At 35.6% G+C, this 26416-nt stretch overlaps 2 protein-coding genes across 2 annotated transcripts in view; one reads left to right on the top strand and one right to left on the bottom strand.

The window, feature by feature from the left end:
- The window catches only part of LOC134794886 (ankyrin repeat and LEM domain-containing protein 2), a 203447-nt gene that overhangs the window by 26683 nt on the left and 150348 nt on the right, over window positions 1–26416 (top strand). The window lies entirely within an intron of this gene.
- Window positions 5435–26416, bottom strand: part of LOC134795125 (uncharacterized) — a 53425-nt gene continuing 32443 nt past the window's right edge. Inside the window, exons 14-18 of the mRNA XM_063766958.1 lie at window positions 19680–19768; window positions 19292–19382; window positions 8610–8708; window positions 7489–7646; window positions 5435–7127 (exon numbers count right to left, since the gene is read on the bottom strand). Coding sequence (XP_063623028.1) covers window positions 6124–7127; window positions 7489–7646; window positions 8610–8708; window positions 19292–19382; window positions 19680–19768 — 1441 coding nt within the window. The 3' untranslated portion in view covers window positions 5435–6123. The remainder of the gene's footprint in view (window positions 7128–7488; window positions 7647–8609; window positions 8709–19291; window positions 19383–19679; window positions 19769–26416) is intronic.

A 26416-nucleotide genomic window follows, 5' to 3' on the forward strand; every position in this document is an offset into this window, starting at 1 on the left:
AGTTAGAAAAAAATTTTTTTTAAATATAAACTTCCAGTTTACTATATGAAAAAAAAAAATAACTTTTTTTTTCATTTTCAAGAAATACCATTATTATTCTATATAAAACACCATTAAGTTATTTTAAAATGCATTTGATGATTTGCATCCACGACATTTGAAAAATCCATTACTCAGATTTTGTATTTTTTTTAAAGTCGTATATAATCGTAACCAAGCAATAAATAAAAAAAGTAAAGATGCCATTTTTTTTAGATCACATACATGTTCAATTAACCCAGTTATAAACAAAATCCGGATCGTTACCCTTTTTTCGCTGCCCGCTTGACGTGAAATGCCCCAGCTGTTAAAAAATTTAATTTTATACAATCGTGATATAATAGAGAGTTTTTCAGTCGAGTACCGTGTTTAGGCAACGAAGCTTGCTGAGTTGCCTAAGTAAGGTACGAGATTGAAAAGCTTGATTATATCACTATTGTATACAATACTTTTTCTACTAGTCAACAAAAATAATACTTTAAACTAGTAGAATCATACAAACAAACCAAACCAAAAGTATACAGCTAAGATTCGCGAACAGCCGCGATACCTACATACTGGTACGCGACCCGGCCGCCGCGCCCCGCGCACTACGGCGGGCTGGTCAACGACTTGCTCCGCGCTAAATTCAATTTTTAGACAGTTGTTTTCTCGATTTTGGCCACCGTAGCCTATGGAGACTAACAAGCAACACTAAGTGGTTTTCGTAGTCTATGGATGTTGCTATATTTAGGGTGTCACATGCGCGTTTCTGACTTATGAACCAATTGTTTCTACTATACAACCTAAAATAATTAATTTGAGCTATGGTTTTGTTTCGTCCTCTTGATCGCGGCGAGCTGTGATTGGTCAATTTCATTATAGTTGACTAAACTATATCGATATGAATATTATAGTTGAGTTGGCAGCCCATACATTAAAAATACCCAATTGCAGTTTGGTATAAGAAATCTTAATTCAAGAATTACAGTCGACTAGTAGAAAATAGTACATTATTGTCGAGGCTCGGAAGTAGCTACTTGCAGGCTGAGGATTCGTTTTAAACGGACGACCTTGGGAGTCCGTTTAATTGAATCCGAAGCCAGCAAGTAGCCTTCCAGCCGAGTCATATATAGTGCTTTTCTCAAAAATGGTGCAAGAAATATAAATATAATAGGAATATTTTACAAAAGCAACGTTCTTACGTATATATTTTCACAGAAAAAAGTAGAAACAATTGAAAAAATTAGCTTTGCCGCCTTTTTATTTTTTTTATAAAAAAATAGAAGTGTATTTTTCTGCCGAAAATACGTCAACCTATTTGAGACAGCTAAATAGTCGCGGTACTAATCATCCGTTTGGCTGTTTAATGGGCCTGTGCCTTCATTTGATATGGCCATTTCAACTTTTAAAAAGTTTGGAACTCGACAAATAATGGAATTTGTATGCAACATTGCAGTCCCAAAATCGAGACTGCAATGTTTTTAACGTTTTAATTTTTGACTGACCATAAACTACGCGCTTCGCGACCTTTTTTTTAAACGGCAAAGTCGACTTTGCCGTCCATTTTTGAGAAAATAACTATTTTTTATATATTTCCAGGTATCAAACTGGCTGCGAGTGACGGGCCCCAACTCGCCGCGCTCGGCGCTGGCCACCAAGAACCTCGGCCACAACGTCAGCTTCGGCTTCTGACCGCCACCGCCACCACCACCGCCATCCCCCAGCTAACATCACTGATGACAAGCCTCCACATCGCGCTGGACGTTCCTATAGTTGGTATTCCACCTGTGCAATATCTTGGTCCAGTGTGCATTGCGTCTTACTCTCTCACTAAGCAAAATGCGATGTGAAGTAATTGGACAAGTGACCACCCAAGTTGCGGAATTTCCATAAAGTTGGAAAATTCTCGGAAATTGTACAGGAAACAAATGGAAATTTCGATTCCTACACTAAAATATGAGAAGTTTCCGAAACTTTTCCCAGTGGAAATTTAGTAATTTTGGAAAGCTTTTACGGCACATCAGTAATCAGTTTCATTGATTGTATAAAATGTGTAGGTAGTCTCTGGAAACAGTATGACAGCTGAAAAAGATAATGCTGTACGGACGGATGTTTTGTGGTAATTGAATTGTCAAACGTCAATTTTAGACTACTTAAACTACCGCGTAATATCCCGTATAGGCCCCGTGCATGAACTATAGGGGGCAGCATAGGAGCCGTCAGATTTTTGGCGCGAGGCGTAAATGTGTCGTTTATGCTTCCGATGTAGCCCACAAGATGGCAGAACCTACTATGCACAAGGAAACGTACCGACGAGAACGGTAGATGGTAGCACTTGCTTTGGCAAAGTACATGTGCACATATGATTCCGATTCAGGCCACAAGATGGCAGACCCTCCAACGCGCACGGTCCCTATTACGCGCCGTACAGGGACTACTATAATATTCTTCAAACTGGAAGGGTACGATGATAGATGTCAATTCAATACAATTTTGCGACATTTGGCATTTTTAGGTTATAACTTGTATGTAGATGACCAGTCCAGTCGACAGTCAAATTCGAGAAACGATTTTTTCTAGACTGTACCGCTTCTAGGGCTTCTACTATTAATAACGTTTGACTGCTGAGCCTCTACCATCAGTTTTTACATTGACATAACGCTCACGTCTACGTAATTTACTTTCTGTACATATCGCTTGCACTATTGCTCGCATATGCGAGTACGAGCGAGATGCATAGAAAGTAAGTTACGTAAACGTGAGCGTTATGTCAATGTCAAAACTGGTGGTAGCCGTACTGGACTCGACGATTCGAAACGTCCCGTAATCTCGATATATATTTAGTATGAAATTGTGTGTGGTATCGCAACGGTGGGGGGCTGAAGTAACTTGTCCGCCGAGGCGATTCGCGACGATGGAAGTTGAGGGATAAGAACGAAAAACGTAGACTTGATACTACAACAATTTTTGCCCTGAAAAAGGGTACTGCTATGAAAATAATTTCGGAAAACAAAATTCTGACCACAGCAATGCTACTATTTTCGGTTACCATAATTGATATTAAAATTGCTAAGTTATTAATTTTGATTCGGATGATTTTCAGAATATTTCTATTTTATACTTTGATTACCTATAATTTTTAATCATTTGAAATTTAGATGACTATTGGCTTTTTAAGGCTACTTCATTTGACCTATCATTATGCACATTTCCCACTTACAAGTTAAAATAGTTAATTTTAGCTCCAGTAAAAAAGCAGCTTAACACATTCAGTGCCGATAACCCGACTATCGGGTATTTTATGATTTCGTTCCCAGGCCGGACGACCCGATAGTCGGGATCGTAGTACTACAGCTTTATATGACGAAATTGTTGTGACCTGGCGCGGATGTCTTGTTTGCCTAGTTGGCAATGAATGTGTTAAATGTTTGCAAATTAATAATGGTGCTTAAAATATAGATTGTTAGGAGTGGATAAACCGCTTACATTTGTAAATAACTCTTCACGAATTGTGCGATCTAGATGTAGCGCATAATTGTTTTATTCGTTTTCCATCGTATTTTCTCGGAAACGTTCGTATTTGTCATGCTTCTTCAGTCAACCTCAGTACTTTTTGTGCCGAGATTGACTGAAATAGCAAGACACGTTCGTAAGTTTCCGTGAAAACACGATGGAAAATAATTATGCACTATAACTGTACGTCTATTGCCTCTCCCTTAATCCTTTTATTTAAATTTTACGTGACCTAATACTAAAACAATATATAGCTTGGCAAAAAAGAGTAGAAATTAAAAAGTGGCAACACTGTAGTGTCGTCCCTTTCAAACCAATTTATATAAGAAAACGGGACGACACTACAGTGTTGCCACTTTTCAATTTCTACTCTTTTTTGCCAAGCTGTAAAGTCACGAATAAATGCAGTTTTGTTAATAAATATAAATGCCCTTAAGTCAGTTGATTGTTTGGAGAGGTAAACATTATTTTATTTCTTGTAAATTTACATAGTACTATCGCCAACACTGTTAACTGACAGTCCGTAAACCTTATTACCGATGGACAGTTAACGAGTGTACCTACTGGAATGACAATGTTATATTGTAATTGTATGTAGATTATATATTTTTAGCGTAAGCTGTGTTTTTTATTTCAAATAGTAAAATGACAGTTAGATTGGCCGATTTACTATCAAAAAATAAAGCCCTTGCTAAACGGTCGCCGGCAAGCCTTCTAACCGTCTGACCTTGGTCTGTCCTTGGTCAGTTTTGGTCAAATTTTGTTGGAAACAACTGTCTACACTGTCCGGGACGGACCAAGGCCACGCGGTCTGGGGGCTTGTCGGCGACCGTGTAGCAAGGGCTTAATAATGACAGAAAAGTTGGATAATTGAACTGTAATTTAACTATCTGAGGTAAAAACAAGGTAGTGTACAGTCGCTATCAGATATATCTGAGCGGCCAGGGTGCTCACAAATATCAGAACACGCCTCTATTGCCAGAGCGTTAGACTGCGTGTTCAGATATTTTTGAGCACCTTGATCGCTCCGATATGATGGCGACTGTGCCTATATGTATATGTATTGATCTGAGCGTACTTAGTTTCACTAAACAACGAAATCACACTTTTCCCGAACATCATTAGGATTATCGATTTACATAATTGACATACAAAGTTGCTTCAATATATCGTTACTTTTGCAGATTGTATTAATTCCTGTTGCAATGTTACTATAGTTATTTGTACAACAAGAGATCAAAGTTTGATATTTCTTCGAGTGCTTATATTGAGTCCCGTGCAAGCGAAAGATTCTATAATAGATTCACGAGCGTAGCGAGTGAATCTAATTTAGAATCTTGAGCGTAGTAAGGGATTCAAAAGCGCACGAGATGTAAATAACTTTGATCTCGTGTAGTACACAAAATTTTTCACCCTAAGCAGTGAGAACATATCTAGAGGGACAGAGATAATAGAACCCAAGTATATCGAACTTGTATTAGACCCCGCATGTTGAAATGACCATAAAGGTCACTTGAATGTCATTTTGCTTCACTCAGTGAGCAAAATCGCATTTTGCTCACTTAGTGACCCACAATCAGTGAGCAAAATGCGATTTTGCTCACTGAGTGAGACAAAATGACTCAGTGAGCAAAATCGCATTTTGCTCACTGTTTTTAAGAAGCAAAGTACCCTTGTTCGAGCTGCTGAGGTGAAAAATAAATAAATGTTTAAAGGAGTGATTCAATTTAATAAACGTTCATGACACGTCTTAAAATATTTTGTAAAGACATGTCCTAAATGTTGAAATGCTTAGAGCTCCCATAATTGTCTGACATAATATTAGTATAAAAATTCGTGATAAACGTGTTATCTGAAATCGGTGCGAAATATAAAATATTGACACCACTAGCCATAGAAAATCCATTCAATGGATTTAAAATAGTGCACGGCTAAAATTAGAATGTCCATAATGAATGCACATGTGAAATAATGAATAACTTTCAAATAGTTTGAACATAATCGTTCAATAAACAACAAGGTGTGATCCAATGTGTGTTCAAAATTAGCCAAGTATGATTAATTAAATACAGTGTGAGTTATGACACTTATGACGTCACTTAGTTCTTAAGATTGCACACTCTGTGTTCTATGTCGTTTGTTGAAGGCACTTTTGGGTCATTTAGGGCAAAGATTTTTGAATGCTGTTTCTTTTGATCCTTATATTAGAAAGACATGAAATTAATCTTTGCCCGAAGACATTGCAGTAAATGGCAGCATAATGTTAGTTATTTTAAAAATCTCACGATTAGGAGTCTGTATTGATGATATTTTTAGGTTTTATTTTATGTTTCTAGATTGCATTTCGTAATAAGACAATAAAAATTATTCACTGCGTTAGCATTTATAGTTTTGATTTAATTTGTGCTGTCCTGTTTAAATGCCAAAATGCGAGTGGAATGTTCACTAAGAAATATGTTTACGAATGTTTGTACTTTTATATAAAAGAGATGTAAAATAATATGTATGTTTTATATTATATGTTTAATTCACAATAAACATTAGAAAAATAAATTATGACTATGATGAGATTTGTTTCATTTGTAGATACTAATCCCAAAAGTTTTCATCTTCGGATGTTTTCGGGAGGGATATAGGGGAGTTATCATCCGCCTTATAATTGTCCACATCGTCCGAAAAGTCATCGGTATAATCCTCCACCACTTCTATAGTCTCAAAAACGGAATTATGAGCCGGTATCTGTAGTTCAGAGTCAGGTTCATTTCGTAATGCTATTTGTATATTCTCTGGAGAATAATTTTCGCCGCTCGCTGCGTAATATTCTTTCGCTGTAATAATGTTTTCTTGCACCGATGGAGTTCTATTATTTTCCTTTGTATGCTTTGGACTGATGACTATGGTCATTTTGGACGATGGTTCTGCGATATCATCTCGCTCTGACACCACTTCCTTGGAATCCACCGAGCTTTCTATAACTACTACCATGTCTGCTTGATCTTCAACATTTATCTCTTTCACCTCACTAACATTTTCTACTTCTACTAACAAAAGATTATCGGCTATCTTTTCCTCGTTCGATATGTCAACAGTGTCTTTCGTTGGCAGATCTTGCAAATCGTAGTTTCTGGTTATACTTTGCTTAAGTATCTCTAGCTCTTTTCTTGTATTGTCTTTCTCTATTCTCATATCCGAACATTGTTCTTTTTGAGCCTCTGCATCACTCTCTCTGCTTCTACATAAGGGCTCATCACTGTCCAGAGATATTTGATTGTGATGTACCCGTTCTGGGTTAGAGTAGTATAATTTTCTAAATTCTAAAATTGGTTTTTCTAAGTAGTCTTGTTTAGGAATGGGTTTAAATTTCCTATTAATTTCGGAATAAGCTTCCGGCACTGGATTCTTTAGTTTGGCGGCGGTATTTTTGTTTTTAAAGTGGTCTTGTCCTAAGTCGAGATTGATTTGGTACTTCTTGAGGTATTTCTCTATGTCTAAATGCACTGAATCTGTCGTATTCAGTTGTGATCTGGGTTCGGGTGCCTCTTCCCTGTGATGCGTCGACAATTTGCTTGCCGTGGTTGGTATGCAAGGCGATACTGGAATCAATTTGAGTAGCATTACAGTGGGATTGTTGACAAATATACGTAAAAATTGGAAATAATACGTCAACGTAATTAACCTTTTGGACGCCAATGACCGATGTATCCGCACCGCAGGTTCAACGCCAAAGACTGATTAATCGGTCACAGACCACAGAGCAACATAGACCTACGTGCATATGCATAAAGTTCAATTTCAGTTTTGACACTTCGTGGCGTCCGCGTGACAGATTTTGTGTTTGACACGTCGTCGAAAAGGTTAAATGTTTTGATTTGGTGACTTTTGGTGGTGGCGTTCAAGTTGGCATGTTGGCGGTGCAAGTAAAGGGGTATCAGCTTAGGTACAATGTAAACGTACGATCATCCCGTTGAGGGTCTTGGTCCCGGCGGTGACGGAACTCCATGTAGGAGCGCTCGACGGCCTCGGCCTCGATCTCCAGCTTGCGGAGCCGGCGCTTGGCCTCGCGCAGCACCGCGCTCGGACTCTTCTCGCGCGAGGCCGACGCTCGGGTCACGCTGACGAAAAGAAAGTAAAGAGACGCTTTCCAGATAGATTTTCGTAAATTAACCCGACTGTTACTATATCTATTGCACGCGCATAAATTATATTGCTGGCAAACTCACACAGTGACATTGACAACCAGCATTATGGGCGGGTCGTTATATAAAAATAACAATTTAATTGTATAAAGCCGGGTATTCATTAGGCAACATTTGTTAATAAACTGTTTATGAATTTGATCACCATGTTTTGCAACAAGTTTGCCGTAAACACCGTTTCTGAAACTTAGCAGTCCACACTAGTTTAGTTGTTGCTAGGATGTCGCCCGAGGAGGTAGTCCTATTTCCATGTTTCTAAACTTGCGTCACACACGTCCACACTCGATGACATCTGTTTATAAACGTTTATACACTGAATGTTTCGTCTTGCTCTCACCTAGAGTGGGGAACACAGCAATATGTTTATGCAACAATATTTCATCATCCTTGTTTATAAACATGTTTACAGAGGTGATGAAACATCGTGCAACACTGTTTATAAACAGTGTTTATTAACAAAAGTTGCCTAATGGATACCCGGCTTAACACTGATTTAAACTTTCACGATTTTTACACATTATTAAACTGTACAACGGAACTTAATCGCGTATTTAAGTTTTAAGATTTACCTCCGACGTTTCGAGGACGGCGTTGTCCCCGTGGTTTCGGAAAAGACTGGCTAAACTTGTTTATCAGTTTGAACGTTTTGCACACTAGTCAACTTTAGCCAGTCTTCTCCGAGACCACGGGGACAACGCCGTCCTCGAAACGTCGGATGTAAATCTTAAAACTTAAATACGCGATTAAGTCATGTTGTACAGAATGCACAGTTTAATAATTTAATTGTATATAACATAATATGATAGATAACATGTTATATTGGTTACGAACAAAACTCCGTCAGATAGGTATATTGCAGAGTGCTATGAAATGACTAACGTTTTCAATTTCTCTTTAGCTTCCTTCAGGACGGACCGGGGGCTTTTTTCCCTTGGTTTTGGCGATTCCGTTGCTGTATCAACTGTAGGTCGTATATCTCTGAAACAGAAGGGTTTTCATGGAATATTTAATTTTAGTACATTACTGCAGACGCCGGGAAAGAAGGGCTTGCCGGGTGAGTAGGTATAGACGGCCGACCGTAGGAAGGCCGGATAGTGATACGAAGCCAGCAAGGCCTTTTCACGGCTAGGCAGTGCTTTTCTCAAACATATGCAATGAAATAAAGAAATACACCACTCAAAAAAACAAATTTATTACAAAGCTCAGCTACAACTGACGGGATTTCAGTGTCGCATAGTTCGTACGGACGAGTAAGGGGTTATCCGCAGATGGTCTACAACGCAAAATGGCTAGTGTGTTGTTTTGCCTACATCGCAATTAGTCTACATCGCAAACGGTCTAGAACGCATAATGCCCACTTTTTATATCACCACATTTTACATAGGTAGGTTAGGTTCGTTATATAGGTATCTTCAAATGGCCGAAGGCCAAACAGCACAGAATAGGAGCCGCGGGGCTCCGTCGACATCGCTATAAAGTTGAGATAAAACGGAAAAAATAATGTGGGCATTTTGCGTTCTAGACCGTTTGCGATGTAGACTAATTGCGATCTAGGCAAAACAACACACTAGTCATTTTGCGTTCTAGACCATCTGCGGACAACCCCGAGTAAGTTATGAAAGACTTCGGCTACGTCCTACGCAAAAAAAATTAAAATTATAAAAATCTGTAATTGTTGATTTGCTAGAACATAAATAAACAAGTTTAATATCGCGGTAACCGAAGACAAAAAACAGTAAAAAAAACAATATTTATGTAGGTATAGCCTGTCAACCAACTTAACACGGTCTTTTATGTAAATATTCTGCTTAAGCTGTATAGCTTAAACCGTGGGCATTTTTGTCAGCCTTCCAGCTTATAAATTTTTTATATGTATTCATGTATTTCGACTTTGGCGGCAACAAGTTATTAATTGCTAATTCTGCCTCCGCCCTCAATCCCGGAGGAGTACAATTCATTGCTTCGTCACTGTTATCATCAAAACTCATTTTAAAAATTTATTTATAAATATCAACCACAAATAGCTACACGACAAGTTTTTTAATTTTCCTTCCAATCCCGCCATGATGTCTTTTTTTTTTACGGAAGTCGTCCGTATTTCGCGTGTGTAGTGTTCGAGTAGACCCTATTAGGGCCATTATACACAACCTGATAATAAGAATCTCAATTTCTATAAATAAAATAAATGCAGAGGATTTTCAATGTCTATGGTCTCTGGTGACTTACGTATAGACAAAATTTTAAATTTATCCATCAACACATTGAATCATACAGATTCGTATTCTTAATATCAGTACGTTCGTGAATCTAGTATTTTAACTGGATAAGGCATGATGGGTGGGGGAAATGAGCGAACGGGATAGTCTTATCTATCTTTCAGTAGGAGTAGCAGCGAAAGCGCTATTATTGTTTGTCCTTGTCACAGTCTCACATTTTTTTTATTCCTCACCTTAAATTAGTATGGGTTATGGTGGGCAACAAATAAATTCGACCAATCATAGTGTCGCATTGCCTATGTTTTGTCCCTCACGGAGGCACGCGTATACCACTTCAATAGGATCCTAACCTTCTACGATAACAGGCGCGGATATTTTTGGTCCGATAACCATTCAGTCACTAAAAAGAAATATATAATTCAGCTGTTTAAATAGCCTGTTCATGGACACAGACGCCATGTTTACATTAAAATTAAAAAAAAATTACTTCCCGGCCTAGGCCTTCAATTTTGTATGAAATTCCTTTACAGATCTTTCGAGTTGCTCTGCTCTAAACGTGATACTTCGAAGCCTGTTATAATAGTCCTGTAGCGCTGGCTATATTTTGAGCCCTAACTTAAAGTAATATTAAAGTCAATTATTTTTTCGCTTACGAATAGTGTTTTAAGATGTTAATCTTACATTTTGTTTTGTGTCACAGATATTATTTGCTTTTTAAGTAATTTAACAATTTGTGGTAATTATTTTTATTTTGTATTATTTTGAAGAAAAGAATATTCTAGAGAAAACATGTAACTGTATCGCATTTAGGATAGTTTTTTTAATGTGAAAACATAGTTTGTGTCAATTACGTCCATTGCAATCGGATACTATGCCATACTATTCAAAATGACTCAAAAAATAATTAAAGTAAAAAAAAATTGCTGACATCGCATTTAATCGTGTCAAAATGTACATTACATGTTTTTGTGTCTTATCAAGGCATAGCTTCATAAGATTTTTGATAATTTTGTTCTAACAGGCTATTACCATAACAAAAGAATATTAAAGTTACTAGAGTTCACATCTTATTAATTTAAAAGGGAAAGGGATAAATAAGAAATATGAATTTGTGTCAGTTTCATCCATTGCATAAACAAATAATACAAAAATAATGTTTGCGTTCATACGACGCTAGCGGGTGGCTCAAAACGGGCAACGCGGGCCGTGCAGGGGGGGGGCGGGCGCGGCGGGCGCGGCGCGACCTTGGCGTGGCGGCGGGTAAGGGCCTCTCTCTAAAAACCACACGTTGCGTACGCAGCGCATGTTTACTTCACCTGTGCGCCAAATGAATATTACTTCTTGAACTTAATTTATATTAATGTTATTAATATTTTTATTTCTATATCTAATATCTAATCAAGTCTAACTTCAATATGTCTTAATTATATGGACTAATAAATTTTAATATAAACATGTATAATTTTTTTTCCCTTATAAATAGCATAAAGCAGTCTTTCCATACTTAACGTAAATTAATGCACATTATTTTTTTAATGTATTTTTTTGTTCTTAGCATTTTTTTATAATAGGTATTATTAATTTCACGTATTGAGGTTATTTAATGCCTGTTTATTCTGATGTTTTGAATACATTTATTTACCTTAAATAATAATTACCAACACTTTTGATAGTTCAAGCTTCTTGGATAATAATTTACCTTTGGGTTCAATTGGCGTAAAGGACGTTTTGGCGAAAATGAGTTATATCCACTACCGTAGGCTCAAAGGGCTTAACTGACAAAACGCAATTTTTCAGGAGAGCCAACAAACAGTTTTGTTTTGAGAAACGAAATCAGACCTTTTTTGTTTGCTTGAATTAACTGATGCCTGTATGCGGCTTATTCCTAACTTTTTGAGGTCTTTTAAACTGATTTCTTGAACTTATAATACAATGCTTATTTACGAAAATAGCATGTTTGTTTATCTTATTAGAAAAAGGGCGTAATGTACTAAAAATTTAACTGTTTTAGTACCATTTGGCGTAAATCCAACAATTTTGTTGCAATATTGTCAACTTGCATTTAGATAACACTATACTTCTAAGTACTATAATTTACATTTTTTTTCCGAAAAATTATAGAGATGTATTCACTGTTAAGTTTTCCCCATTTTTGTTATTTGGATACTTAAACGTCGAAAAGGTCGTTTTCTTAGCCACAAAAACAATGGTTTTTTTTTCATTTGTTTATATTATTTCATGGGCGAGGGGCCTCTCGCGCATGTGAGGAGGCCTGTGCTCAGCAGTGGGACGTATATAGGCCGAAATGATGATGATGATATTATTTCAACAGAATCACTGCTGTCCCACCATTTATGTATATTGATATACTTACAACAATTTGTAACAAATTAATTTTACTATAGAAAGTATTACGCGTTATTTCTGTTTGTAATGTTAATTGGATTATAAATATTACTTTTACATACTAAAATATTATTAGGTACAATAGTAGTTTTGAAATTTCGTATGTCTATTCAGTAAAACTTAATGAATATGATCGCATATTTATGACATTACATTAGAGTAGAAAAGGCATACGGCCAGGCTTACGTACTTCTATGGATTTAAAAGCAAACGTTATACCTAGACAGTAACTTTCATAAGGTTAATCCTGTAAATTAGGGTTTAAACAAAAAAGTAATAATATTATAATCAATATTACCAATAACCCAGTCACAAACAAAACTAATAGTATTAGCCATAATTATTATTTGAATATAGTCATGTTTAATCATTTTCCTAAAACTGATGAAAAAGTACCCACTAGTTCAGTTTAAATTATCAAAATTTAGTAACCCTATAAATAAAGCAATGAGCACATGAGCAGGTAATGCAAGTACCTACTTAATGAAAAAATTGACAAGGTCATCCCACTTAAACACAAAAAAGGAACAATTATAAACCCGAAATTATACATAGTATGGAGCCGTATCTCTTACATTTAATTATCTAACACTCGTATAAATATCCATTAGTTGTGGGCGTAACGTACATTTAGCACTCAAAAAGTTACTGCAAAGAGGCGTAACGTACAAAAAATTACCACATATTTAATAAAATTTCCGATGCAAAAGGGCGCACACAAAGTTGGGAGTTACGCAGTTGAATTCGCAGATCCGGCCAAATGCGTTGGAAAATTGTGTTCAAGCATTGATTTTTCATAGGGCTTAACGGATATTTTTTTCAAGTTATCGAGATTTTAAATACAGTGAAACCTGGATAAGTGAGACTTCAAGGGACGAGCAGATTTGTCTCACTTAAAGAGGTATTCCACTTACCCAGGCTCTCAGTTAGCCAGGTACAAATAAATTTCTGTCTCATTTACAGAGGGCCCCATTAATAGAGGTGAGAATAGAGGATGGATTTCAGTTATAGAGGTGGTTAATAAGGTATTTTGTAATTATCTTTAAAAATAAATAAGGTAAAATAATCCTTGTCCCTAAATATTTTTTAAGTCTGTTAATTATTTCTTTAAATTTATTTTGAATGATTTTATCTTCAAATGATAGTTTTTTTTTTCAATTAGATTTGATACGGACTTCATTGCCTCTTAGAAAATTATTAACTGAAAATGTGTTTATTCGTGTTACTTATCAAGATTTCAGCTTTCGTTTTGATAGTTTTAACTACATAAAGTACCTAACTAAATGAAACTTGAAGTCTTTTAGACACAATTAAGCAAATGCGGAATTTATGGATAGACAGAGTTACTTAGTAAGAATACGGAAACTGATCAATAGAGTCCAAGTTAGAGAGGTCATAGACTGACTTTATCTCAGATACACAGGCCAATTCTTATAAAATTCTAAAAAAACAATTAGGAAAATGTAATCTTATAAAATAAATATAGTCTCAGTAAAAGAGGTAAAATATACTCTCTGTCTCAATTATAGAGGTAAATCTGACTATAAATCACAACGACTAATCTCAGTTATAGAGGTTCATTTTATCTCACTAACAGAGGTAATTCAGTGCTAAAGTGCCGGGACCGCACCATGAGTCCCAGCTATAGAGGTTTCTCACTTATCCAGGTCCCACTTAACCAGGTTTCACTGTATATTATTCGAAAGAGAAAAAAATACTGAGTATAACTGCATTTTCGCAATTTTGTCCCTTACGCCCTTTGAGCCTAATGTAGTCGTTATATACAGTTTTGAAAATTTCGATATCTCTTAAAAAGTTGCCTTTACCACCCAATTTTTGCACTATGAGCTTGCAACAACAGCTTATCACAAGGGGCGTAAATGACCAGGTATACATTAGAAATTCATAGATATTATCGTAAAGATTACCGCTAAATATAAATATTGTTGTAACTTACTTACATGTCTTTTGTCGTCCGACTACGGCAACGCAAAAGGAGGGTTATGATTTTGACCGGTATGTATGTGGGTATGTATGTATGTTCATCTGTTCGCTCATAACTTCTAAAGTACTCATTATAATTTGATAAACGGTATGTCATTCGAATCGTCTTAATCGTCCGCTGGTTATAGGCTATATGACGTCACAAAAAATGAACACTGCGCCCTCTAGAGGTCATAAAGTCACGAACCAAAAAAATAAAAATAAGTAATGATGACGTGTTGTATATCGTTTGAAAGAGCTCAATTAGCACATTTCAAATATATAAATATTGTTAGCTTTTGCTTTCAAAGCATTTACGCTAAAAGTTTTTTCGGCAGTTATCTTTGTTCATGGGCGTAAAGGTCTAGAATGCCTAATAAATAAATAGTTTTATGGGTCCTTTATTACTAAAATGTAATGTTTGCTCTTCAAATTAAAAACCTCAGCTCGGTGTTTTTCAACAACTATCATCGTTTTACTCGCAGTGGAATTTCTTATAGTATATTATACATATAATTTCTTATATTCTATAATATCGTTATTTATCGACTAAGTGCCAGTTGCACCAACCACATTTGACAGACTGATCAACATCAGCCGGCGCGCCCCGGCGCTTTATTATGAAACTTTCCATACATAAAAATTTAGCGAACTCTTTAACGATACGAACAGTTTGGTGCAACCGACCCTAAGCCAATCTGTGTAGCGAATGTCCTATAAAATCATTCATTTATTCCATTGTTTCATAATCGTTCTAACAGAAAATATTTTTAAACGTTTGAAATTATAAATTATTGCAGCTAAAGGTAACGGGGTCTAAATAACACAGAAATGACTACTTAAATAGGAATTTTCAAACCGTATTTTAAAATAAGACCACTTGAAATAGTGAACCAATTATTACCTATTATAACATACTGTATAGAATTATAGTCTTTTGTTAATTAAGTAAACGTCCAAATGCTTGATAATAATACGCTCATTCTAATCATCGCTAGGCGATCTATTACTTCCCTTGTTATGATTAAAAGCTGTTATGTTATGATTGTTATAAGGCAGTGGGACATTTACTTTACCTTCATTCCCGAATATTAGGTACTTTTTGAGCATGTAATTATTTTGTATTATTTGTGTTTACTTCTTTATTTAATTTAGGTCTTAAGTTAGGGTTTTACAATGTGAGTATAAAAGTACAATATAAAAACACTTACAAATCATTACAAAAAATATATAAACACATTATCAAAACCTAACCTAAGGTGCCGCCGGCAGCGGGGCAGGGTCCAAGCTGCCGGTAGTCAGGGCCGCAGAGTGAGGAACTGACGTACTATACGCGCCGTGTCCAAAATTACTGCCTTCTGCATCTGACCCTTGATCCAACCACCCAGCGAGAGTCTCTCTAGGTGTTGGTCGAGACTCTTCGCTATGAGGCCATTCACCAACACGACTATAGGAACAATCATCGTAGAATCAACATCCCACACGGCAGTTATCTCATGAGCTAAGTCGAGGTACTTACTGGACATGTCCTTCTCGGCCTTCACGAGATTCTCATCATGGGGGATGGTGACGTCGACGAGCACGGCCCGGCGCTGCGATCGATCTATCAGCACGATTTCAGGCTTATTGGCTACAATAATTCTGTCAGTGATGATAGATCGATCCCAATAGAGCGTGGTACGGCCATTTTCGAGAACTGGCGCAGCTGAGAACTTCGCGGTCGGACAAGGCAAGCTGCTGGTGAATAATTCTGGCTACGAGATTATGTCTGTGCAAGTACTCGCCGTTAGCAAGATGAAAACAACCGGAAATAATATGCCTGTGTTTTCTTTATTATTACTATATTATCAAAAAAAAATGAATTATAGCTCTAATCGGGATATACCTGGCATAATCAACTACAGTTTGATACATTTTTAAGCTTCGTAACAGTAAATTATGCTGAGAAGAGTTAACATAATGTGTACCGTGACTGGTAACTAATACACCCCGAATGTGGTATAAAATAGTCTGATAACGTAACTTACGACCCCCTAATAAACAAGATTCACTAAATTATCAATAATTTCATGGGTGTAAAGAGGCGAAAACAGGTTAAAGAGACTAACATTTTGAGTACTTTTCCAATACACATCAAAAACATTGCTCGATAAACAACAAAAATATATTATAAACATTAAAAAAAATCAGTTTTTCGCGTCTCCTGAAAAGTAGCATTTTGTCCTTTACGCCAATTGAACCAAAAGGTATCGTATAATCGTAATAATATATATTACTAAAATTAATAAAATCAGTCTTTGTATTGTGTATCAACAAGGTACATATTATAGTTGCACATGTAAGTGCAAATATTTTCATTGCATTCAATTCATGATATGTTGTGGGGGGCGTGGCTAACGATAATCGCAAGCCAACATTTTTTCTCATGATTATACCAACCCGGTGGAGGCCGTATCACCAAAATAATTAAAACAATTATTCTGCTCCTCAAACGAACATATATTTTTTTCAATAACTTTTTTTAATTTATGAAGTCTTGTACCTATTCAATGTACACCATCATCATTGTAATTGACGTTGCTTGCCACGCTTTATACATCACAAAATTAGCAATACATTGCATCTTAAAATAATCTTAAAAAGTGTACTAAATATCGAATATAAGTTATTTTTAAAAGTCGCTGATGTGACATTCTCATTCAAAAGGTAGGGACCACTTTGTCGTTTACCATAAAGACGAAATTTTATTGTACCTTTATACAAATAGCCTGTCAGAGAGTCCTTATGGCAAGGATAAAGTGCTACATTTTGATTGCGAACGTCACGAATGTTGGTCAGTATGAGGAGCCTACATTTTATTTTTAAATATACCTACTTACAAGATACTTACTCCCACACTATGAAAAGATTTAATGTAATTATGCCTCCGAATGAAATAAATACACTGTAATGGCTCTTCTACACGATGGGCCAACGCCGGCCACTCCAAGGGACGCATTTATGCGTTAGAGGGAGCAAGTGATATTGCTATCTCATTCTACCGCATGGTTGCGTCCCTTGGAGTGGCCGGCGTTGGCCCATCGAGTAAAGGGGCCATAATATTCATCTAACAAGCACCTTACCCGCGTAGGAAGCCTTCTCCGCGTACGCCGTTCATGCAAAGTTTTATTTAGCCAAATAGTAAAAAACCGTTGTTGAAAATGACCCAAATTATGAATGTTGTCTTGATGTGGCATTATAATAATGTAGACGTAAACTTAATAACATGAATTTTTTTTTGTGGCAGATACATGATGTTTATAAGAAAAAAAAATATTAAAAATAAAAGCGGTGGATGAATTTGACACACATTTGATGGAATAACATATTATAATATCCTGTGAAGTACAACACTTCACTTACCGACTATAATTTTATTTTAGGCATTTTAGGGTCACTATTAGGTATTTATTAAATGTCATTATACCCGTGGATAATAATGACACAAAATGCGTGTGTACGTCGGAAGCCACTTTGCTTTTACAGGGAAACAAAGAATTTCATCTCGAATATTTTTTTTACCAAATGCTGTTTAAAAAAAGAAATACCTAAATTTCTACCTAAGCAAATACCTAGGATGACACAAATTATTATTATTAGGTTTGGTATGTGGTCTGGAAACTATATGTAAAAAATAAGCAACATTAATAATCTTATAACTTCAAAAGGTATTGCTACCGGACTATAACGTCCGTAGCGACGACATTTCATTGCATGTTTGAGGAATAGTACATTGTAGGAAAGGACGGAAAACCGCTAAAAGATGGACGAGTCGTTTGAGGGCCGACACGTTAGTGGAGGCCCTCAAATAATACGAGTTCATCTTTAGCGTTTCCGGCCGAGGCATTACATAGTGCTTTTCACGACTACTGCGAGGAAATAAGAAAACATTTGCATAACTATAAGTACTAGCCCGCGATTTCTCTGGTAGCAAATTACTAGCCACTGCCTGTGCTATCTCTTGAATTTCGGTAGGCGTCAGCGTAAGAATATAATTTTCTTCACTAGAAGAACTCATTTTTATAGCGAGCGTATGTAGATACGTGTTTCTTGTATTTTTTAGTCAAACACAATTTACACTATCCAATTCAGTAAGTATTTTCAGATCCCGCCTTTTTTACTTTTTTTATCACTTTTAAGAGGCGTTTTTCTGTTATTTGCTTCAAACCGACTCTAAACTTAGAAGCGTTTTTTGCTAAAAAAAAAACACAAACAGCTACAAAAGTAAAAAACGCCTTAAGCGTGAACTGAATGGATAATTGTTAAAAAAAATGAACTGAATGGTTTTGACATTTCTTTTTTTTTAAACAAGAAATTGGTCCTATAAATAACCTAATTTTATTTTTGAAGGAAAAAGTTGCGCCAAAAAAGACCTTTTATTGATTTTTATGTTTTAAATGATACTCATTGCTGTAGCGAACCGTCACCAATGACAGATGATGATAACAATGAAACATTGTAGTAGTGGTGGTTCAGGTGCTACAGCTATTGCCTACTTTCCAGCTTGGTTTTAGACCATCTATTGCCACATTTCCGAACAGTGGCGTGAAAAATATATTATTAAACCTTCGTGTGTGAAAGCTCATAGTCCTAAACGTTCCTCGTTTTTTTAGCATTAGAAAAACGGAAAATAATCTTGACATGTTTATTTTGAAAATGCTTTTTTATTAAATAGTACTACTTATGAAATCAAAAAGAATATAAATACATATCCTAGCTATATAATTATTAGTCTTTATTACATATTTACCGTCAATTATTTTTCAAAAGTGTTTTTCAATAAAAAGACACGTCAAGATTGTTTAAACCCTTACTTCTAATGCAAAAAAAAACGAGATGTAATATTAATATCGTAGCCAAAATGGCAAAAACGGAACCCTTATTAGTTTCATTGAAAAATAATTTATATTTACTTACCTAGTCGGCGTTGATGTCAAAGCTTCCTGGTGAATCTCTCCTGTGTTACGAATGTGTTCCGAAGACTGTACTCGGATTCCGACGTTTTTCGCTGAAAATGAAAACATTCGTTTATCAAGAACTGAAAGCGTTCGCGATTTATGGGTGCAATATGGCTACTTCGACACTACAATAGTAGTGTCAAAGTAGCGAAGTTAGTAAATGGCAAAAAAGTCATTACAATGCAATATTAATTTACAGTTTAAGACTCAATTTTTCTTACAAGAAGGAAAAGCCATTTGAAAAGCATTGCATAACAAAATACAAGCAAATCCATTTTGTGCCAGAAAGTGACTTTTTAGCGGCGGTTCAGCAGGGGCGAGTGACGTGTGACGAACACGCTACTCACCGGGTGTGTCGGGCGGCTCGGGGTGCGCTAGCACAGCGTCGAACGGTGACACGCGGCGGCGGAGCATACGCCAGCGGTTCAGCAGATGTCTGCAATTATGTACAACGTATTACAACGGTTAAGACCAATTTCACATTGATTCGATTTTGATGACGGATACGAACAGAGAAGTAAAACGTAACAAGCGTCTTTTTAAATTTATTTATTCATTTATTCTTCAAAAGAAAACTTTATAAAAGAAGATACAGTGAGTATACTCTCTAGCAGATTCCTTTCTCCAAGGATCCTCCGACACCAGACCTAATAATGTGAAACATTGCCACAAAGGCCAGGAAAGGAAATAGTAAATTGCCTAGCGAGTGTGATTTAAACGTGCAAAAAAGCTAGGAGGTTTAGTAACACAAGGCTGGTAAATCCCTATTTATAATAGGCTACAAATATAATGACCACCAAAAATACTTTGGTACCCTAAATAAAAAAATCATGCTTACCAAAAAAAAATTACTGAACACCAAAAAAATAAGGCCTAAAAAAAAATACAAAAGTACCACCGTTTTAATTACGACTGCCCTTCAAATTGTATTCAAATACCAAATATATTGAATGACCACCAAAAATCATTAATGATCACCAAATCTTGAAAACCAAATTAATGCGATATTTTCACCTAAATAAACCACTATGATTACCAAAAAATGTACACATATTACCAAATAAAGTAAACTGATGCCAAAATTACTAGCTCCTCCCGCTCAACCCCCGCTCGCCCCGTACCCTGCACCGCATACCTAATACCTAACCTAACCTACTTTTCTAGTAACATTTCGTTATGCTACTAGAAAAGTAAGTTAAAATGCGATCAGTTAAGTGGGTTAGGTTAGGTTAGCACTGCGACCCTTACAGAAACGAAATGGTACTATAAAAGTAGGTTAGGTTAGGTTTGAACTGCGACCTTTACAGAAACGAAATGCTACTATGAATTGGGTTAGGTTAGGTTAGAGCTGCGATCCTCACAGAACCGAAATGCCACCAGAAAAGTGGGTTAGGTTAGGTTTCAACTGCAACCCATACAGAAACGAAATGCTACTAGAAAAGTGGGTTAGGTTAGGTTTGAACTGCGACCCATACAGAAACGAAATGCTACTAGAAAAGTGGGTTAAGTTAGGTTTGAACTGCGACCCTTACAGAACCAAACTGCTATCAGAAAAGTGGGTTAGGTTAGGTTTGATTAGGTGCGATCCTTACAGAAACCAAATGCTACTAGAAAAATGGGTTAGGTTAGGTTTGAACTGCGACCCTTACAGAAAAGTAATGCTACTAAAATAGTGGGTTAGGTTAGGTTTGAACTGCGACCCTTACAGAAACGAAATGCTACTAGAAAAGTGGGTTAGGTTAGGTTTGAACTGCGACTCTTACAGAAACCAAATGCTACTAGAAAAGTGGGTTAGGTTAGGTTTGAACTGCGACCCATACAGAAACGAAATCTTACTAGAAAAGTGGGTTAGGTTAGGTTTGAACTGTGACCCTTACAGAAAAGAAATGCTATCAGAAAAGTGGGTTAGGTTTGAACTGCGACCCTTACAGAAACGAAATGCTACTAGAAAAGTGGGTTAAGTTTGAACTGCGACTCTTACAGAAACCAAATGCTACTAGAAAAGTGGGTTAGGTTAGGTTTGAACTGACCCATACAGAAACGAAATCTTACTAGAAAAGTGGGGTAGGTTAGGTTTGAACTGCGACCCTTACAGAAAAGAAATGCTACTAGAAAAGTGGGTTAGGTTAGGTTCAGAAATCAGAAATTTATTTGTATAACATAGGTAATAAATACAGGTGGTACTTTTAATACATTTCGATCACTATGTTTTATCCACAAATGCGGATGTACAAATTTAATGTCATGCCTAACCTAAATAATAACATGCTGCGTGCATACTTTGACATTAATAATATTCTTACAAATATCACAATCAAACTTGCAAACAATACAAAATACTAGTTATTGAAAAAAAATATATATCTATATCGTATGATGTCATAAGGTCATAACATATGCAATGTATATAAAATTAAAATATATTATTAAAGAAATGATATTACAGTAAAAATGTGAAAAATATTTATATGGGAAAGGAATTCCATTTACAATATCAATTATCTGTCGTTTAGGAAATCATTGATTGAGTAATAACATTTACGAATTAGTAATAGTAGTAGTAGTTCCGTCAGCTTTTTTTTGAAATATTTTGTATCTAGCTTTAGGATGTCACTTGGTATCTTATTATAGATAATAGGAGCCATTTTAAGAATGTTCTTATTGAACAGGGCTGTATTTCCTTTTGGCGCTCGTAACTTATGCTCATATTGTGTTCTCACTGGCAGCCTGCGCCCTTGAGATGCGAGTACAATTAGTTGAGGGTTACTTTTTACAAATAGAGCTATTTCTAGGATGTAAATCGAAGGAAAAGTTAAGAGCTTTAAATATTTGAAACCGGGAACACAACTTTCCCTGTATTTCAAGTTAAGTATTGCACGAATGCATTTTTTTTTGCGCTATAAAAATATGTTCTGTATAACTAGAGTGACCCCAAAAAATTACCCCATAACGCAACTTGGATGCTACGAGGCCATGATATGCACTTATTAAGGTTGTTCTACTTACAATTTTTGAGAGGTTTCGTAAAGCATATACTGCTTTGTTGACTGCTTTGCAAATTTCTATGCCTTGTTCTTTCCATTTTAAATTGCTATCTATGGTAATGCTTAGGAATTTACAAACTTGAACCTCGTTGATATTAGTTCCTTCATAATTAATATTCATACAAGGTACTGAAACCATCTGCTTAACCCCTGGAGCGCCCCAGAATTACCGTAGTATGGAACTCCTATACTAGTTACCAGCACACGTGTCTGTTTAGGGCGCTCCACGGGTTAAAGTGCATTATATTCGTTTTCTGGAAGTTTATAACTAAATTATTATTTTGAAGCCATCCAACAATATCACTTAGGACAGAATTTATATCATTTTCATATTCATTTAAATTATCACATTTAATTACGGATGTACTATCGTCGGCAAAAAGTATCATGGGACATTCTACAGCAGTGGGAAAATCATTTATATAAATTAAGAAGAGTAGTGGCCCAAGTACACTACCCTGAGGGACTCCGTGTGTGCATTTCCTAATATCTGAAGTGTATTTTAATTCCTTCTTCCGATTTGTGCAAATATGGGCTATTTCTGTGTATTGCTGTCTATTACTTAAGTAGGATTTTATTAGATTTAGTACTTGCCCTCTAATTCCATATAAGTTAAGTTTTGAAAGCAGGATATTATGATCCACGTAATCAAATGCCCTCGTCATGTCTGTATAGATTGCACATATTGGGGTTCTATTGTCTACATTTTCAACAATTAATTTAAGTAAATCAAAAATTGCCATATTGATCGTTTTATTTTTTCGAAAGCCCTTTTGTTCCTCGCACAGTATATTGTATTTAGTTAAAAAATTGTACATTCGATCATAAATAACATTTTCAACAATTTTAGAAAATATAGGGACTAGAGCTATCGGCTTGTAATTTTGACACAATTCTCTATCCCCTTTTTTATAAAGTGGTTTGATTATAACAGTTTTTAAACTGTTAGGATATTTACCAGCGTCTAACGTAAGGTTTATAATATGGCTTATATGCTCGGCTATGGAGTCTGATACAAACTTTACTACTGAAGTAGGTTTGAACTGCGACCCTTACAGAAAAGAAATGCTACTGGAATAGTGGGTTGGGTTAGGTTAGGTTTGAACTGTGACCCTTACAGAAAAGAAATGCTACTAGAAAAGTGGGTTAGGTTAGGTTTGAACTCGACCCATACTGAAAATAAAAGCTACTAGAAAAGTAGGTTAGGTTAGGTTTGAACTGCGACCCTTACAGAAAAGAAAATCTTTTGTAATCTTTTGTAATTTATTGTGTAATAGATTAAAGCTAAGTATGTACGAAATGTATGTATGTATGTATGTATGTATGAAATGCTACTAGAAAAGTGGGTTAGGTTAGGTTTGAACTGCGACCCTTACAGAAAGAAATGCTACTAGAAAAGTGGGTTAGGTTAGGTTAGAACTGCGACTGTTACAGAAATAAAATGCTACTAGAAAAAGGTGACGAAGTGGATTAATTAATTTAATAGTATTATATTAAGGCTACAAATATAATGACCACCAAAAAATACTTTGGTACCCTAAATAAAAAAATCATGCTTACCAAAAAAAATTACTGAACACCAAATAAATAAGGCCTAAAAATACAAAAGTACCACCGTTTTAATTACGACTGCCCTTCAAATTGTATTCAAATACCAAATATATTGAATGACCACCAAAAATCATTAATGATCACCAAATCTTGAAGACCAAATTAATGCGATATTTTCACCTAAATAAACCACTATGATTACCAAAAAATGTATACATATTACCAAATAAAGTAAACTGATGCCAAAATTACTAGCCCCTCCCGCTCAACCCCCCGTACTACGTACCACATACCTACCTAACCTAACCTACTTTTCTAGTAGCATTTCGTTATGCTACTAGAAAAGTAAGTTAAACTGCTATGCTATCAGTTAAGTGGGTTAAGTTAGGTTTGCACTGTGACCCTTACAGAAACGAAGTGGTACTATAAAAGTAGGTTAGTTTAGGTTTGAACTGCGACCTTTACAGAAACGAAATGCTACTATAAAATTGGGTTAGGTTAGGTTAGAACTGCGATCCTCACAGAACCGAAATGCTACTAGAAAAGTGGGTTAGGTTAGGTTTCAACTGCGACCCATACAGAAACGAAATACTACTAGAAAAGTGGGTTAGGTTAGATTTGAACTGCGACCCATACAGAAACGAAATGCTACTAGAAAAGTGGGTTAGGTTAGGTTTGAACTGCGACCCTTACAGAACCAAACTGCTATCAGAAAAGTGGCTTAGGTTAGGTTTGAATTGCGACCCTTACAGAAACCAAATGCTACTAGAAAAATGGGTTAGGTTAGGTTTGAACTGCGATCCATACAGAAAATAAATGCTACTAGAAAAGTAGGTTAGGATAGATTTGAACTGCGGCCCTTACAGAAAAGAAATGCTATCAGAAAAGTGGGTTAGGTTAGGTTTGAATTGCGACCCTTACAGAAACCAAATGCTACTAGAAAAATGGGTTAGGTTAGGTTTGAACTGCGACCCTTACAGAAAAGAAATGCTACTGGAAAAGTGGGTTAGGTTAGGTTTGAACTGCGATTCTTACAGAAAAGATATGCTACTACAAAAGTGGGTTAGGTTAGGTTTGAACTGCGACCCTTACAGAAAGAAATGCTACTAGAAAAGTGGGTTAGGTTAGGTTTGAACTGCGGCCCATAAAGTAACGAAATGCTACTAGAAAAGTGGGTTAGGTTAGGTTTGAACTGCTACCCTTGCAGAAAAGAAATGCTACTAGAAAAATGGGTTAGATTAGGTTTGAACTGCGACCCTTACAGAAACGAAATGCTACTAGAAAAGTGGGTTAGGTTAGGTTAGAACTGTGACTGTTACATAAATAAAATGCTACTAGAAAAAGGTGACGAAGTGGATTAATTAATTTAATAGTATTATATTAAACATTTGCACATTTTTTATAAAAATGTGGTTACAATTTTGGTGGTCATTTACTATTTTTGGGTTTACAATGATTATTTTGGAGTAATTTGCTTTAATACAATAGCAAGATTTAAAAATTTGGTTATAATTTTACATTAAAATGGAGTTCTAATTTTGGTGGTCATTTACTATTTTTGGGTTTAGAATGATTATTTTTGTGTCATTTTCTTTAATAGGATAGCAAGATTAAAAAATTTGGTTATCATTTCACATTAAAATGGGGTTTGAAATTTGGTAATCATTTACTATTTTTGGGTTAATAATGATTAGTTTGGTGTCATTTCCGTTAAAAGGATAGTAAAATGTAAATAAAATTGGTAATCATTTCACATTAAAATGGTGTTATAATTTTGGTGATCATTCATTATTTTAGGGTGGTAAAATATATTTTTTTGGTATTAAATTTTACTAAATCTGGTGATCAGTTAAATAGCAGCCTTATATTAAATATTTGCACATTTTTAAAATGTGGTTACAATTTTGGTGGTCATTTACTATTTTTGGGTTTGCAATGATTATTTTGGAGTAATTTGCTTTAATAGGATAGCAAGATTTAAAAATTTGGTTATAACTGTACATTAAAATGGAGTTCTAATTTTGGTGGTCATTTACTATTTCTGGGTTTACAATGATTATTTTTGTGTCATTTTCTTTAATAGGATAGCAAAATGTAAAAATTTGGTTATCATTCCACATTAAAATGGGGTTTGAAATTTGGTAATTATTTACTATTTTTGGGTTAATAATGATTAGTTTGGTGTCATTTCCTTTAAAAGGATAGTAAAATGTAATAAAATTGGTAAATATTTCACATTAAAATGGTGTTATAATTTTGGTGATCATTCATTATTTTAGGGTGGTAAAATATATTTTTTTGGTATTAAATTTTACTAAATCTGGTGATCAGTTAAATAGCAGCCTTTATAATATGTTGGTACCTAATACTGTAATCGAACGAGCGAGCGAAGCGAAGTGAAGTTCTTACATTCGACTTTGAACACACGACTGGCTAGGGGCACGTCCCGGCATTTCGATGTTTTTAAGCTGAACTATCAGAGGATAGTT

Source organism: Cydia splendana, chromosome 11, assembly GCF_910591565.1.
Source record: "Cydia splendana chromosome 11, ilCydSple1.2, whole genome shotgun sequence".
In the NCBI taxonomy this organism is placed as follows: Eukaryota; Metazoa; Arthropoda; class Insecta; order Lepidoptera; family Tortricidae; genus Cydia; species Cydia splendana.